A 17263-nucleotide genomic window follows, 5' to 3' on the forward strand; every position below is an offset into this window, starting at 1 on the left:
AACAGACCTAATGATAATCAGAACAGATGAGTATTATGAGACGAGATAGCTATGTCATAATTATGAGATACTGTCTCATTATTATGATACTAATTAAGATTCAAATTAAGTTTGAATCAGCATACTTCCATTTAGCCGTTTCAGGCAGAAATATAGATTTTTCTTTATAATATAATAAATATAATATAATGTCTATCAAATATTTCATGTAATTTCAGAACTTGTTATCTTATTTTGAAATTTAATAGACTGCAAAGATTGGTAGTCATTTTCCAGATATGATTGTTTACTTCCCAAAACAGCAGAGGGCAGTAAAACACTATTAATTCACTCTCCATAAAAGAAGAAGATGAACATCTCACAAAAACAAGCATGGCTGGGAATGTGAGCGGCGCAGCGGCACCAATAAGTTCTCTGTCTAAGCTTCAGTCTTTAAATGGATTGTTCGCCATATATAAGAAACAAGGGCCGACATCTGCTGATGTGTTAAACAAGTTCAAAGATACTTTGCTCAGAGGTAAGCCTGCGCAAACAGCAGCAACATGGGGCGCTACTGCTCATTAAAAGGCTTTACTTCTGTTCACCCAGAGGCGGGAGTGCAGTACCCAAACAGCAAAAAGAGGAAGAAGCAGCATCTGAAGATTGGCCACGGAGGGACCCTGGACAGCGCTGCCAGCGGAGTCTTGGGTAAGAGGCGTTCACTGTCCGCCAGGAAATCTGAGCTTTAGAGTTCCATTCCACTTTAATTCAAATAGGTTTTTGCATAACAAACCATCCAACTGAGTCATAAGTCAATCAGTCCAATTTAATTCAATCCCATATGAGTAAGCTGATTTATTTGATGAAAGAAGAAATCATTTACCATTAATTTTACGAGCTTTCTTTTTTCCTGAAAGGCAGAAAACTATTCCTCACTCTTTCCTTTCAGTTGTCGGTATTGGGAACGGGACAAAAATGCTCAGCACGATGTTGACAGGTTCAAAGGTGAGTTTGGTAAACAGCATGTGAAAATGGGGCTCAAAGCAGCCACACATTTAAGGATAAATGGACACGTTTTGCTGATAGCAAGGCTTCTAAGTGAGATTAGATTTTGTTTTTGTGTATTATAATATCTTTGAAGAAATACGTGGCTGTGGGAGAACTGGGAAAAGCAACAGATACCCTTGATGCCACTGGAACGGTGATCATGGAGAAAGTGTTTGGTAAATGTTTTTCTTTGCAGCAGAGTTCCTACATGTTTCTGCAGGGCTATAGTAGCGTTTTCTGTTCTCTCCTTCTAGAGCACATAACCAGGCTGGACATGGAGGAGAAGTTAAAAACTTTTACTGGGGACATTATGCAGGTTCCTCCACTGTAAGTAACCCCATCTGAACAGAGAGGTTTTAATATAGGAGGAGAAATTTACTCATCTAATACTAAACTGGCGATTATCAGCAGACATGGAAACCTACAAATTGGGACAGCAGCTGGTCCCAGTAACAAACTCCGTCTAGAAACAGGCCTGCTGGGACCTTCACAAGTCATCACACACTTTAAACTTTTTAGCATTTGGTCATGTCACAATCAGACTTTGAGAGATTTAGTGTGGTAGTCAGACCAACTCCAGGTTAGGGTCAGATGTCCATCTGCATAATTTGGAAGCAGATGGACAATCTGTGGTTTTGAAAATGTTTTACAAATAACCTGAAAACTTTCTGATGTGTTTATCAGCTCCTTTAGAGTCCACTTGGAGAATCAGGTGTTTTGGGGAAATGCCATGTTAATAACAAGAAGGATTTTGCAAAGATTTGAGTCACTGACACAATAAATTAAAATGGCAGCAGTAGGATAGAAGTGTATAATCTGAACTACACAATAAGGTGGGGAGTCAATGGGCACAAAGGCAACACAAAGTTTGCTTCAATAGGGCAAACAAAACATTTGGATATTTAGGCATGATGATGATGATGACCCAGCAAACCTCCCAACTGTACAGGACAGTCTTCGTTCCACCTGTCAAATGAAACATGTTTGAGCTGAACGTCTTTATCAATATTTCCTCAGGGCTACAGCAATAACATAATATAGCAGGACACATGGTTCATTAGAACTTCATTCTTTCTTTTAGGTTCCGTTGCCAAAATGTCATTTTAATTTGGAACAGTCCCAGAAAATGTGTGTATGTGGCCTGTGATACATTTTCTTTATTTTCATTATATTTTTTTGTACTGATCAGATTTTTTTGTTTTAAATCAGTTTTATTTTAATGTCGGGTCCTGCGTTAATCTCTGTGGCTGCTTGTCTAGTTGCCGCTGTCGTTTCCCAGCCTGTCAGTGCAGCTGTTGGTGGGCGGTCCTCTCTCCAGGTCCACTTCATGGATCCCTCATGTGGTTTTAGAACCTAGCCCTGATTTGAACTTCTCCAGCTCACTAAATTATGTGAGACGTGAAGGTAGTCACATGGCTATTGATGTAACTCCAGAGTGAGACAAGAATAAATGTATAAGGCAACAGTTGTTTACTTAAATATTATTTTTATCAAAGTTTTTATCCATTTACTGCCAAATCACATCAGTCTCTCCAGTTTTTTGTGATTCTGTAAACATGGAAATTGATGCAAAATCAACACATGCCCACGTTTTTGCACTAATGCATTATTTATTTATTATGCTTATTCCAAATTTTCCACAATAATGATGAAAAGCATTGGGTTTAAGTGACTGCTTCCTCCCACCCGCAGGTGGCAGTATTTCACACTTACTTCACTTCTGCCTCAGTCTACTGATGTCAAGTTATTCTAATTGACATGACAAGTAACACAAATTCACATTTACTGTCATCCATAAGTCCGAACTTGTCCATTTTCTTCTTTGTTTTGATCTGTGAAATGGGTTTTGTTATTTTCGTGAAACCTCGGGTGGGCATGTGCAGAAACGGTATTTCCCAGATGAAACGTATGTTGTCCTAACTCTACAATTCTCAGTACAGTGAAGTTTTGTTGTTTGCTAGCTTCTCCGCCCTGAAGAAAGACGGCCAGCGTCTGTCTGTGTTGTTGAAGAAAGGTCACCAGGTGGAGGCCAAACCTGCACGGCCCGTCACCGTGCACAGCCTAACACTGCAGGAGTTCAAACCTCCTCTCTTCACTCTCGGTTAGCTCAAACTGCTCCATCCACTCTGAGTTGTTCTGTGCAGCATGATGACTCTCATTTCTTCCCTTTACACTCTGACTGTGTGACAGATATTGAATGCGGTGGAGGGTTTTATGTCAGAAGCCTGGTGGACGACCTGGGGAAAGGTAACGCTCCAGATGATCTCGGTGAAAGCAGCTGAGCTAAAATCGGTGTTTTGTAACGTAGCTACTGTGTTTTGGTGCTGCAGCTCTGTCGTCGTGTGCTCATGTGAAGGAGCTGGTCAGGACGAAGCAGGGCCAGTTCACCCTGCAGGATCACGCGTTGCACGAGGAGCAGTGGACGCTGCAGAACGTCGTTGGGGCGCTGCAGCCCTGCCCAGAGGAGGACCAGAGGACGGACTCTCCCAGATCCCCACAGAACGCTACCTAACATTTGGCAGCTGGCTAAAGGAAGAGCCGTTTGGTGCCATCCTCTACCTGCTTTGTCCTCCAGAGAGATCAGCTGTAAACATGAGATCGTTTGGTTTGTTTAGTGACTGGTGGCAGAAAACTGACTGGTGGTAAAACCATCATTGTTCTCCTGGAGGTCAGTGGACTACTCTGAACTGGACTGTCTTTGCTCTTTATGGTTGGTTAAATATAATTCTTTCTTTTGTTGAAGGTGCAGTTTAAATTTTATGAAGAAATGTAATAAATTATGTAATGTGTAAAGTTTTTTTTTACATATTTGTTAAAGCTGTCACCATGGAGTGACAGTTTGAGATAATCTGAAAAGATGGATCTCCACCTCCACACTGAGCTACTATTGACCTACAGAAATGCACCGTTCCTGACCAAAAACAACCAATCAGCGCTAGGAGGCGGGTCTTGGCGCTATCAATGAATATAATGCCCTTGCCACTGTGGCACATGAAATTGTGATTGACAGCAGTAAGACCCTCCTGACTGATTGGTTTTTGGGTTGTTGTTTTTTTGTCTCTCATGTTGTCATGACATGGTGACAGCTTCTACAAATATTAGAAACTTGGAGCCTTATGGACCATTGTCCTCATTGAACCTTTTCATTTCACAACATCATTCAAATTAAGTTTATGTACTGTCTTGCTGTAATAAATGTCTCCATAAGAGGTCCCTACTGGGCCTTCTCTTTGTGTCCTGGTTGAACGTCTGCAGGTTCAGACCTCCAGCATCCTTCCTCAAGATAATCCTGACCATCTTCTCATTCTGGACCCTGGGATTAGCTTAGCTTCAGGCTTCCTCCTTTCTGTGTTCAAGGATTGTTTTTGTTTTTTTTATTCTTTCTTTCCATTTGTACATGGACGGTTTCTCTCCTAATTGAACATGTGCGTGCGTGTGTGTGTGTGTGTGTGTGTGTGTGTGTGTGTGTGTGTGTGTGTGTGTGTGTGTGTGTGTGTTATCCAGCTTTAAACTGCAACATAATATCCATTGTGACATACAAGTAATGGAAGAAAAAATAAGAGCAAATTGAAGAAAACAATGGGCACAGAATCAGATATTAGTTTCAAATATGTCCTGGAGAATCTACCCTGATTGCACTATCGCTAAACAAGATATATTCATGATTATTGATTTTTATTATTGAACAACTGCAGAGTTCTGTCGATGTGAAATGTTTAGAAAGATCAGGCATGAATATTTAAGACAGTGAAAGTGACTTTCCAGGTTTTCTGGTTGAATATGAGTATGTGAGCACAATTGTTACACAGATGCATAAAAAACTGAAACAATCCCATCTCAATACTTTCATCCACATTTCTGATGTTAGGATTTAGTGACCAATACATACAGTCCAGTTTTTATCAGCTCACCAGGCCTGATGTAAGTTTGATCTCTTTTGTTTGCGAAGCAGCAACCAAACGTGTCATCATTCCTCCATGTCTTTACAGGTTTTGCTGCTTTTCATCCATGGATGTGATGGCTCTGCATTAAAATTGATCGCTTTAAAAGATTAGATTTATTTATTTATTTTTATTCTTTTGGGTCATCTTCATGCCAGTACTTTGCATCCATTTTGCTGTTGCCTGGTTGTGATCCATCCACCTTTAACAGTGGGGAAATGCCAGTTCAGTTCAAAAACATTTTATTAGTCCAGAGAGAAAATAAATATAACCATGCTTTATCTTTAGACTTGTAGATGCTGATGGCAGGAAGGATCTCCTGTAGTGGTCTGTTTTACAGCGGCTCTAAGGCAGCCTCTGACTGAAGACATGGTGGTTATATAATGTTGTGTGAAGAGGATGATCAGGGTTGTTATGAATGTTCTCGATTTTATGAAGAATCCTGCTGAATGATTAGATTCAATAGGTGGATGTTTCCTCAGTTGGATGTTATGCATCATCCTGACCTTGCAGACATGCTGGCAGCAGAAACAACCTGGTTCTGCTGCACATACCGACTGGCTTCTAGACGTTTTCTTGTGCTTCTTGTGGATTTTTATGTTATATTTATAACATAAAAAGGCAAGTGGATTGCAGTTGACTTGTGCATTTGCACACAGACCACTAATGCATCATAAAATACACTATCACCTTCTGGCCATCAGCCAGATGCATCATTATGCATTATTTTTGTTACATCCAATATGGCCGACAGACAAAAAAAGCATGCCGACCAACCCTTTTCCTCCTACTGTAGAGGATTCTTGCAGGTAAAATATTGTGACATCAGATAACCCCTAAAAAACAATGTTACTGACGTATTTTTCAAATAACTTTGTATTTGGAAAAAATTACAATTGATCACCTAAAAAAAATATTTTTTTAAACAAAATTACCTTTTATGCCTTAAGAAAATAAAAACATTTTTTGAAAAAATCCTGACACATAGGATCATAATTCATACATGAAAGGGATATATTAGTTATGTACATGGATTTTTTTATGGATTCATTCAAATATTTGTTCTTATGTTATTATTATTATTATTTATTATTATTATTATTATTATTATTATTATTTTATTATAGATCTACGACAGAGGAACTGCTGTTTGTAGGGAAGACTCAGCAGCCATCATAGTGAACGCACCTACAGACAGGTGTTACTCCATGGCACACATCAACATGGAGGAAGGTGGCGCCAGCTGCCAGGGCGGATGGGAGAAGTTATCAGTAGATTTTGGACAGGAGTCTGACGCCAGGAGAGGCTGGTCGGATCGATATGTCGCAAATATTGGCCGCTGAGAGCTTCTTTTAAGTCTTCAAGGCCGCTCATTTGTGTGTTTGCTGACTTTATCTAAATTACGGCCGTTAGAAAGTAGCATGTAGCGGAGCGCTCTTTAACCACGTTATCGAGCCACTGGATTTATTGTGGGAACCCTGAGGCCCTCCCATGCCGCGCGGTGGGCGGGGGCGGGGGGGGCGGTTATTAGCTCTGATGGACAATAGCGCGTGCAGGTGGGGCCCCTGACCTGTCCTGTCCGTGCTGTAACTCTGAAACCCAGAAGTCCCAGGTTATTCTTTAACACTTACTGAAACTTCCTTGACGGAATAAACATGCACTTTAGGAGCCATTACAACAATTTGCATTTATTTCCATTATCATCACTTCACTGGTGCTCTCCTGATACATGAAATTCACAGGAAACCTCCAAACATTCAAATCATGAGTTAATCACCCTCCATTCAGCTGCCGTCCACAGTGGATTGCAGCTGACTTGTAGGCGTTTAACTTCCAATAGTAAAGATAACACTCCAAACTGTTTGAGACCTGAGGGTAAATCCAGGGCCAGTGTTGTGGTTTAACATGGCCTCCTGTCAACTGACAACCTTGGTTCTGGAGAAAGCGTTAGTGGTGGCTGCTGGCAGATAGGACAGGTGTTGGAGGACAGGTGTTACACCAGATTCTGGGACCAGCAGATATTCAGTTTGGTTTATTTAAATTGTTCCAATTCATGATAAATGTTGCACAAGACAACCAATTCAGCCATATTAACAGATTCTAAGCAAACTGCATGGGACTCTTGTTATAAACCAATGCAGTCAAATTCCGTTTATTATTCCTATTGCTTCAATTTTCTATCTAAGTAAACCAAGCAGACTGATGCAGTCATTGACCTGTGACAGTAGTCATTTGCATTTTGTCGTTGGATTTCCCTCATACTAAACAAGCATGTGAGAGATTAACAGGAAGGAATCTTCAGCAGAACCAGAACCTGGCTGAATGTGTCTGGCCGTCTGCAATGACCGACTCAGGTTCTGAGAAGACAGAAACCCCAGAAGAACTCCTCTGATCCTGATTAATAAAGGATCTGAATCCTTTCTACTCTCAGGAACTCTGGGATCAAGCGGTAGACCAGCACTGAGAGCAAAGCGCACTGTTAGAAACGTTTGGAACGATACAACATCTGATGGAACTTGACTTGCTTGAAGATGTGAGAGGACAATCTTCAGTTTCTGTTCTGGATTTCCCGGGAAGCAAATGAAGGGAAGCTAAAATAGGAGATCTCTCTCTTTTTTTTTTTTTTTTTTTACTTTAAAATGCTGCGGCATTTATTGTGGCTCCAGGGGGCGCTGTTAAAAAGCAGGACTGAAGTACAGATTGTTACAGATTCAGACACCTGAATCAGAATCAGTTTTACTCAGTTGTGTGACGTTTACTTTGCTGTTCGGTGTTCATTAGGATTTTGTACAGTAGATGGAGTAGGAACTATTTTCTTTTTATGTCCAGTTTTTACTGGACATAAAAAACTCCTTGAGGGGAAAGTTCCAACAGTATGTGTCCATGATATGAGGGGTCTGCAGAGATGTTAACTGACCTTTTCCTGATCCTACTCCTTTAAAAGATGAAGATTGGCCTGTATGATCCTATTTGCAGACCTGATTGTTTGCTGCAATCTTGCGTGTCCTGTAAGGTGGATGAGCTGAACCACAATGTGATGGACGAACACAGGACAAACACCACCAGCTTCTCCTGTGTACTTCTTAAATTGCCGCAGGAAGTCCAGTCTCTGCTGGGCCTTGTGTGAGGCCCAGCTCACACAAGGCCAGAGTGCCAGAGTGTGAGGAACAGCTCAGGTCTCGATTAAAAAATGGCTCCTAGGAACCAGAAGTGATGCACTGTAGACACTGTGTTGTTGAGGACGGTAGGGAGGGAATTCTCAGGATCATCACCATCATCGCTGTCTTGAGCAGGTTAAGCTCCAGGTGGTTCTGGCCTCAGCAGTGAGTGGCCCATCCACCTCATCTTTGGTCTGACCGCTGAGTGCAGTCATTTTTATACCGAGAGAAGAGGAGTGGCGAAATAACACCAATGTTACACATGAGTGTCTGGTGTAATGTTTGAGCAGTCACTGATAATCTCAGTTCAGCTGAGTTTATTCATATGCCAGAGCCAATTTATAATCAAAAGCCAAGCAAGTCCAATACACATACAGTAGAGTAAAATGTATGATGATTTAATTTTATATTTCAAGCCAGTAGAGTGCAGATAAAGATATAATTGAATATAAATAATCGTTATTGCCCCTCAGTATGGAAATTCAGCAGCAAAGTGACTGGGCAAGTTGAAGAATGCAGGCTATACAAATACAAATACATTTTAAAAAATCAAGTTATTCAGTTCTACTCAACTGATTGAAATAAACAAAAAAAAAAACATAAAAAACACTGTAGACATTGAACTCATTTTTTATGTGATAAAATTGATAATAGAACATTTTAAAAAGTGACTTCATATTTAAAATGTTAAATAATCTGTAGCAGACTTTTAGAATAAAGTCAATGACACAACGTAAGCGATTATTACCACGGAGTGAATGCTGCAAGTCAGTGGCTGTATGCAATCTGCTGGGTTTCCTTAGATAGAAACTTTTTAAAACTAATTTGAATAATTAATCACTGTACTGAATTAATTGGAACGTGAAATTATTATTTAAATTTTTTTGTAAAGTGCCTTTAGACAAAAATATTTTGTGAACTGGCGTTATATAAATAAACTGAATTTGATTGAATAAACAGTCAGCTTCGTTCACCAGTGATTTAGCACATTAGTGAAAAGACCGATAGTCTATTAATGCACAGAGTAGATAAACATGGAGTCAAGTCAGGGCTAACAGCCAATAGGAGAACAGATCCGTGCTGAATTTGACGACTTTGAAATTTTGTGATTATGATGTAAAGCACTTCAAATTGCTTTGCTGCTGAAATGCGCCGTATAAATTAACCTGATTGACTGATATGTAATCCAGACTCTTCGTAGAAGTTAAGGCTAAATCCTAAATCACTACAATTAAAGGTGTTTGTATCAGAAAAGGTTTTTGATAAGGAAAATAAGTTTTTTTTCTTCAAAACGAATCCAGGTTACATTTTGACACTGAAATGAATCTTCTGGTAACGGAGCACCGACTGGATGGCAACTCTGGTTCTGAAAAAAGATACTATTAAAAAGTAACTATTTTTGATATCTTAATAACATAAAAATGGGAACCAAAAAGCTTTGGTTTTCAAACACGTTTGATCTGTTAACTCAGTTCTGGAAAACAATTCTTTTTCTAGGAACATATTTCTTTCTTTTTTTTAATTCATCTTCTATAAAAGAATAAGTCATTTGAATATTTACTTATTTTGTTGCCTTTCAGTTTAAGGTTAAACTTTAAAAACAGTTTATTCTAGTCTGAATGTTTAAAGGGAATCCTGTGTATCATTACACTACAGGACAGCGATGAGAACACATTGAACTATATTCTCAGTATTCAACTCATCCAGCTGATATTTGGGCTTTCAGGTCTGAGATTCTCCTGAAAAGCAGAAAAATAAAATAAAAATCTCCCCTCACTGCGGGGCGAGTTTGGGTCTCAGACAAAGCCAATCAGAAACGGCCACCAGCCACCTGCAGGAAGTCGGCTGTCCATTTATCTCCTCCCTTCTTCGCGTGCAGTCAGAAAACAGACCCAGCGGTTGGATCGAATGTCAGCTGGCCAGCAGTCCGACCTGATGGGCACCAAAACACTGTAACGGCCCCTGCGCAGTCCGGGGACCCTCTTGGTTAGTGGAAGTGAGAAAAATTAAGCTCAGCGTCAGAGCTGGGATTACAGAAAGCTCTGGATTGAAGACGTGAGGAAGGTGTTAGATTTATCCTGAAAGAGACGGAGAGACGCAGCGCGTCAGCAGCGGTACACACCATGAGCGTCCCGCTTTACGCACCGACCCCCATCCAGCCGGCTCACCCGACCCCCTTCTACATCGAGGACATCCTAGGAAGGACTGGTTCGGCTGCCATCTCTTCATCTTCATCTTCCTCCTCCTCCTGCTCCACTCCGGTGATCCCCACACCGACACTCCCGTCAGCGAACTCTTCCTTCACCAATCTGATTTCTCCCTACCGGACACCGATTTACGAGCCCACGCCGATCCACCCGGTGCTGTCCCACGCCGCGCTGACAGCGACGTACGGCCCCGTCGGAGCCTTCAACGGCTCCATCTACCCGTTCCACCAGCAGCAGCACCGCTCCATGGGGGAATACGCACAGGCGCTGCTCCGACAGGACCCCCTCGGTGAGCAGAGGCCAGCGCCCCCTTTTCGCTTTCTCCATTCTGACAGTTGTTTAACTGACAGCTGGTTTCTTTCCTTGTGCGTAAACTTTGTTCCTAGACTCAGGGTGGATTCTTCCACTTCATCATCAAGTCCCATTGTTACTGTTACCGAGCAAAACAGTGTTTCGGGTTTCCTTTGACAGTTAAATTAGTTTGTATTCCCTTTTTTGTGTGAAAACATATCTTTGTAAGGGTGTCTCAGTTAACATATCATCATTTCCCAACAATCAGGTCTATATATGATCAATTCTAAATATGCCCGGCCTCTATGACTGTAACATCATTCTCTCTGATTCAATGCAGGCGCTTTTCTGCGTTAACAAACTTCGTTTCAGTGCCAACGAAACCGTTTTTGCATGAGTATCACGCTTGGTGGTGCATATCGAACTTCAGATCTTCTCCAGTTGCATGTTCGCTATGTGCAAAAAAAAAAAAAAAAACGCGCACACGCACACACTGTACACAGGACCACAACCAGCTGGAGACTTTTACACAGTTTTTCCAAAGAGCTTCTGCGCATGATGGCTGACCACGCACACATGAGTTATTGTGACACACATTTAGGGCCACAATAGCTTCAGGCATATCCATTCAGCACGCTGGGGTTGCGCTGGGGGCCCTGAGTGGCCGACCTTGACTTGTTCTCCGGGGGCCCATTGTTCTGGAAGATCAGAAGAATCCCCTCTATCATGAGCAGCTGACTGTTGGTCTGGAGACGTGATGATTGGTGTAAATATCAAACAGGCCTGGTTGGACTCGGCTGAGTTCAACTTAAATTAGATAAGATTGATAATGAATATAGGACGGTCCTCTGAAGTATAGTGATTTTGGGTTAGTGAGCAAGCCGGGCCTTTTTCCGTTCATAGCGGAAGCTGTGAGCCAGTCGATAGGAGTAAATCTGCTCTCAGAAGCTGTTAAATGTTTTCCTGTCTCACCCCGGCCAGCCGCTTCCTCGGGAGGCCGCTGCACGCTGCTGATTATTTTATCGACATCCTCAATACAGACATATTCAGGAAACACTCGGCCTCTGATAGCCCGGGATCCGTTTTTCACATATTGTTGCACTTCCTCTGCCGGGCCCTGCGAGGATGTGGCTGACTTTCTTCATGGCAGGCGGCGAGGCAGAGAGAGAGGAGGAGGGGGGGGGGGTCCGGGCCCGTTGGGACCCCCACAGCAGAGATGGAACAAGAAGAGCCTCCGGGTTCCAGACTGTGAGTCGCATGGCGCGGCTCACAAACTGATCACCTCTAAACAGACTCCAGATCAGTTTGTTGGAATTATGCAATGATCGGGTTATTTTAATGGAGGTCTATAATTACTTTTAAAAAGGAGCCGCTTTGAAGTCAAACGGGTTCATGCAAAAACTGCAACAAAATGTACACAATTTATACCTTATTTTACTTGTAATAAAAATAATATATAAAAGTTTGCAAATAACTATAAAAATGCAGTTTGTTTATAATTGTTCAGTGCAGTTTATTTTAGCCTTCATTGGGACTGATTCTGGTTTCACATTTCTCCAGTTTTGTGATGATTAAACTGAAAAGCGTCGATTTGATGCTGAAATCTGAACAGATGTGAGTCCAAAACTTCTGTTTTTGGTTTCTGAATGATTATTCAAACAGTTTATCATTTACCTAAAACCTTCACAAAGAATCAACACGACTGGTTTCTCACCATCCACTGACAGGATGTGCCGTGAGTTTGTTTGTTTGTTTGTTTTAACTATTAACACGCAGTAATAGAGAATAATTGCCGGATACTAGAGTTGAGTTTGTCTTCGATATCAGGCCACTAACACCTTTTTTGGCCATTCCACAGCCTTAGACTATCCTTCTGGTCAAAATGTCGCAGATTGCATGAAAAGCTGCACATGGCATCATATTAGTGTGAGTGAGAGCAGGCGCCTGCCCTCCTCGTCTGTAATCACAGCAAAAAGCAGGAAGCACATGAAGCGGATATTTGGCCATAGTTTTCACTCTGTCACGACCTTCCTGAAAAGGCAGCATGCAGCAGGCGGCTGGCTGCTGTTGTTTGTTCCACACCATTACTGGGAGGAAACTGCGCTGATTCCGCACATCTATGCGGTCTTTTTCTCTGCTGAAGCTCCAAGTATTGCTTTCCTAATATGGGCTTCCCCTATAATCCAGGATGCAATTAGAAATTCTAATAATCACATATGAAGCTTTGTTCTTGTTGTGTTTATTTCTTTATATTTTAATTTCAAAAATGCGTTTTAGTTTGCTCTGCTTTTTGTCTGTATTGTTGAATTGTTGTTTTCCTGTGAAACATCCAACATCCAGCAGCAGCAACAAAACTAAAGCTGGAACCGTCTGACTGGGCCGGGTCACTGAACATGCAATTGTGTGTGTGTGTGTGTGTGTGTGTGTGTGTGTGTGTGTGTGTGTGTGTGTGTGTGTGTGTGTGTGTGTGTGTGTGTGTGTGAAGGGAAGCCCCTGCTGTGGAGCCCATTTATCCAGCGGCCCCTACACAAGAGAAAGGGAGGCCAGGTCCGGTTCTCCAACGACCAGACCGTCGAACTGGAGAAGAAGTTTGAGACGCAGAAATACCTGTCCCCTCCGGAGAGGAAGCGTCTGGCCAAGATGCTGCAGCTCAGCGAGAGACAGGTGAGGATCCCGAACCTGTCCAGAACCGACCGAACTTTGTTTCATCTCAGCCTTTTATCTCCGGGAAGAGGGAAGCTCTGTCTGACTTCAATAATAATAATAATAATAATAATAATAATAATAATAATAATAATAATAATAATAATAATAATAATATTCGTTCTTCTTTTTTTTATAAACGAGAAAACTTTAAAAATCCTAGCCGCTGAATGCGTCTCAAAGTTACGCGTAATTTTTTTCTCTCCATTTAGCCATAAACGTCAGCTTCGTATTCGATTTGAAAATAATATTGTATCTATTTTCATCTAGACTTAATTATTTCTCCTCTTTTTACTTCTGAGCGGGACAAACAGCAACCCGACCCGCTGCGGCTCCGCTGGCGCTAAAAATAAAAGACTATTATAAATCCAAATTTTCCATAAGGGTATGAATAATTTTGGGATTACTAACTGTGAATGTCTAAAAATGTTTACACTGTTTAAAACAATCATTGTTTACTTTTAAAGTAATTTCTTAATGCGAAAGGACTGACTGAATCTCGCTGGATCATGGACATGTCCTGTAATCGTTCAGTCTTTTTGAGAGACTCGGGACAGACCTCTCATGCTTTATGTTTAGTTAAATTCAACTATTTTAAAAGTTTTATTATTATTATTTAACCTTTATTCATACAGGTTGTCTTATTAAGATCCAATACCTCATTTACAAGACAAAGCTGGTAGTTAGCAGGATAACCGAGACTCTCCCTGAGCTGCAGTTTAACCTCAGTGAAGCATAAAGTCTGATCAGCTGCAAGAGAATCCATCGCCTGACGGGCGGGGAGCATTTTCCTAAAAAAAAGAAAAGAAAAAAAAAAAGAAAAACCGACAGTACTTTGTTTTATCTCAGCCTTTTATCTCAGCCTTTTATCCATAGCAAATTCAAACGACACAACTTTCGGCCAAGTCATTTATTTTGTGTTGAATTTTAATTTGACATTTTTCAATTCACGTCTTTATTTTAACCATAATGAATCTATGAATCTATACCAAGTTTTTTTTACACCGGTAGTGTTTGTATTATTATTATTATTATTATTATTATTATTATTATTATTATTATTATTATTATTATTATTATTATTATTATTATAGGCACAAATACACGATAACAGACAAACCGATGGGACTGCATGGGACGGATACATGCATGTATCATGGTGCTTCTGGCGTAAACTAATTTGCAACTCTTGTCACTATACGGGCTTTTATAATCAGTATCTAAAAACTATTAGAAAATAAAATAGTAATTAAGTGAAAGTTCAGAGCCTTCAGCACATCGCATTAGACCTGCTCTTCCCACTGACCCAGTGAGCCAAATGAGGATCATTCTTCTAAAAATATCTACTTTATGCTGATTTTGCATTAAAAAAAACCCATCATGTACACGTTCAATATCCATTTGTCGATAAAACCAGCAGACAACAGCTTCGAAACTGAGAAAATTGCGCATTTATTATAATTGATAAAGTGAGTACTGAAGTTTGCTGCCGTTCATAGAATAGAAAAGCAATTATATTTTCTAATAATTCTTTGACCGTTTCTAAAATACATGAATTTGTGTCCAGTGGGAAGAGACAGATAAGAATGATCAGCGATCATACGGGCTACTTTCTGTTCTATTGTTTTTAAGATAAGAACTAGCAGGTGTTTAAATTGTATAGAGATGTTTTTTTATTGATATTGTTATGCTTTATTATTTTTAAAGTGGCACGAATTTGAATCACCTCATAATTTGTCAACTTTGTTTTCTAAGTCTTAAACATTACATTTATTTTTTTTGATGTTTAATTCTGAGAATGTGACAAATAAAAATTTGTGACATGACAGACAAAGAACATCCGAGTGTTTTTGTGTTTCAGGTGAAGACGTGGTTTCAAAACCGACGAGCCAAGTGGAGAAGATTAAAACAGGTGAAGAGCTCTTTTAACAAAGAGCTGCCAGATAAAGTCAGTAAAAACATCTGCGTGGACTTTAAATCCATCTCCCTATCTGTGGCAGGAAAATCCCCAGGGCGGTAAGCGGGAGGTGGAGGACGACAGCGCGCTCGGGAGGAACTGTAAGTCGGATAAAATGACGGAGCAGGTTTCGATCCAGAGCATGGAGCACCGGCAGACAGGCCCAACCCCCCTGCTGACCCCGGGGTGTAACCGTTTGCACTCTGGGTCTGTGCAGTCCCCCACGGAGCTGGACTCTGACGTGTCCGATGATTCAGACCAGGAACTGGATATAGAAAACAACAGTGAGTTAACACTAAACCCATAATTGTGCAGCGTAGGTCAGACGGCCTCTCAGTGTTCCGGCTGGACGATGAACTCTGTTTCTAAAACTAGCTTTATGTGCCTTCCTTGGAATGCAGAAATAAGTTCAAATAAAAGACTCTTGGAAATGTCTTCAGTTTTGGGACTGGAACCTTGTATTGCTTTATCTCCAGCCATAATGCTGCTTTCTGCAGCTCTGATTCACAGATCTGTTTAACATTCAGTCCTCGGCTCCGTGTTTACCTCTTGTATATGATGTATAATAGTTTTTGGATTGCATTATAGTGACTACTAACGATTACTGTAAATATATGGTATTTCCCTCTATCGTTTTTTAATGTATTTTCAGATTGTGGTATACAAATTAATAATCAGTGAAGCTTACAATGTACTTTTGGAGTCATGTTTAAAAGACGTTTTCTGACCTGAATAAAGACATGTTAAATTACATTTGACATAAATGTCATTTTTGTTAATCAGGACAAAAGTGCTTTTGAAAAAAATCTAATTTTAATTTACAATTAGCTGCATGAGTAGATTTTTACAGTTTATGAACTTCAGATATTTGAATTTTACGAATAAATAATAATAATAATAATAATAATAATAATAATAATAATAATAATAATAATAATAATAATAATAATAATAATAATAATAATAATAATAATCCACATTTAAATTATAAAATGTATTAAAGGAAAATACCAATGTATGTCTTTTCTTAATATGATAACTTGGATGTTAATCCTGCTGTTAGCTGACTGAGGTGCACAAATGTATTTGTATGAAAACTACTTTGAATAATTTTTAATTAAATTAGATGTTTATCTCAATGATGTGCAAAATCTGTACAGAGTTCAAAGAAGACTTATTTGTACAGATTTGAGTAAACTGACTTTGTTTCAGTTTTTGTTTTGTTTATTTGCTCTACATTCTTGTTGCACCATCGATCATAGAAAATATTCCATAATCCCAAACATCTCAGCGATCCTGTCCAAATCTTCTTTAGCTCCAGTCTCAGTAATTGTGATGTCACCAGAACAGACGCACTTCCAGCTTTTAATTTAAACCTAATCACCGTTCTTCACTGAGCTGCTTCTCTTTGTCCCCAGATGTTGAAATAAAGACAGCCACAGATTAGAGAGCCATTTGGTTTATGTCGATTGTTGTCCCATCACCACATCCAACTTCAAATAGCTTATCAAGCTGCCATGCAAACAGTATGAGTGGGACTTTTTCAGTGAGTAGATTAGGTTAATGATTGACTGAACCTTCAGAGAAGCAGGAACAGAGAGAGTTGATAGACATGCAACACAAACCTGGGTTGTTCACACGCAGGACATTTTCACAGGAATAAAAAAGAAGCAGATTTCAAAATAATCCTAAAAATTTTGTAAATGCATCCCAGACCCGTGTGATAATGTGATGTATATCCAGTGATCGGCTTGTTTGGGTAACGTTACCGAGGTTGAATGGCCTCCACATGCAAGACTATTCTACAGTCAACAGAACATTCATTGATCTCAGCTTCTGTATTGGGTAATGGTTCACAAATTGTGCAGAGTAAAGTCAACATTCAAAGGAAAGCACACACAGTTGGTAGGTGAAATGTTCTGCAGCCACACACACACACACACACACATGCACACGCATATGCACACACACACGCACGCA

At 40.2% G+C, this 17263-nt stretch overlaps 2 protein-coding genes across 3 annotated transcripts; both read left to right on the plus strand.

Moving 5' to 3' along the window:
- Positions 1-322: 322 nt before the first annotated feature.
- On the plus strand, positions 323-4243 carry trub1 (TruB pseudouridine (psi) synthase family member 1). Of its 2 annotated transcripts, none has more exons than XM_081600850.1 (8): positions 323-517; positions 589-687; positions 929-984; positions 1088-1202; positions 1281-1353; positions 2988-3127; positions 3217-3273; positions 3357-4243. In XM_081600850.1, the coding sequence occupies exons 1-8, from the start codon at positions 373-375 to the stop codon at positions 3536-3538; spliced, it is 867 nt and encodes a 288-aa protein (XP_081456976.1). In that variant the 5' UTR covers positions 323-372; the 3' UTR covers positions 3539-4243. The 2 variants fall into 2 exon arrangements, with proteins under 2 accessions (XP_081456976.1, XP_008436420.1); XM_008438198.3 differs by having other exon boundaries at positions 324-517; positions 1121-1202.
- Positions 4244-10011: 5768 nt separating this feature from the next.
- Positions 10012-16036, plus strand: hhex (hematopoietically expressed homeobox). Its single transcript, XM_008438199.2, has 4 exons — positions 10012-10621; positions 13109-13287; positions 15188-15238; positions 15327-16036. Exons 1-4 carry the CDS (start codon positions 10249-10251, stop codon positions 15588-15590), a joined length of 867 nt encoding a protein of 288 aa, XP_008436421.1. The 5' UTR covers positions 10012-10248; the 3' UTR covers positions 15591-16036.
- The last annotated feature ends 1227 nt before the right edge of the window (positions 16037-17263 follow it).

Source organism: Poecilia reticulata, chromosome 19 (genome assembly GCF_904066995.2).
Source record: "Poecilia reticulata chromosome 19, P_reticulata-male-v2, whole genome shotgun sequence".
NCBI lineage: Eukaryota > Metazoa > Chordata > Actinopteri > Cyprinodontiformes > Poeciliidae > Poecilia > Poecilia reticulata.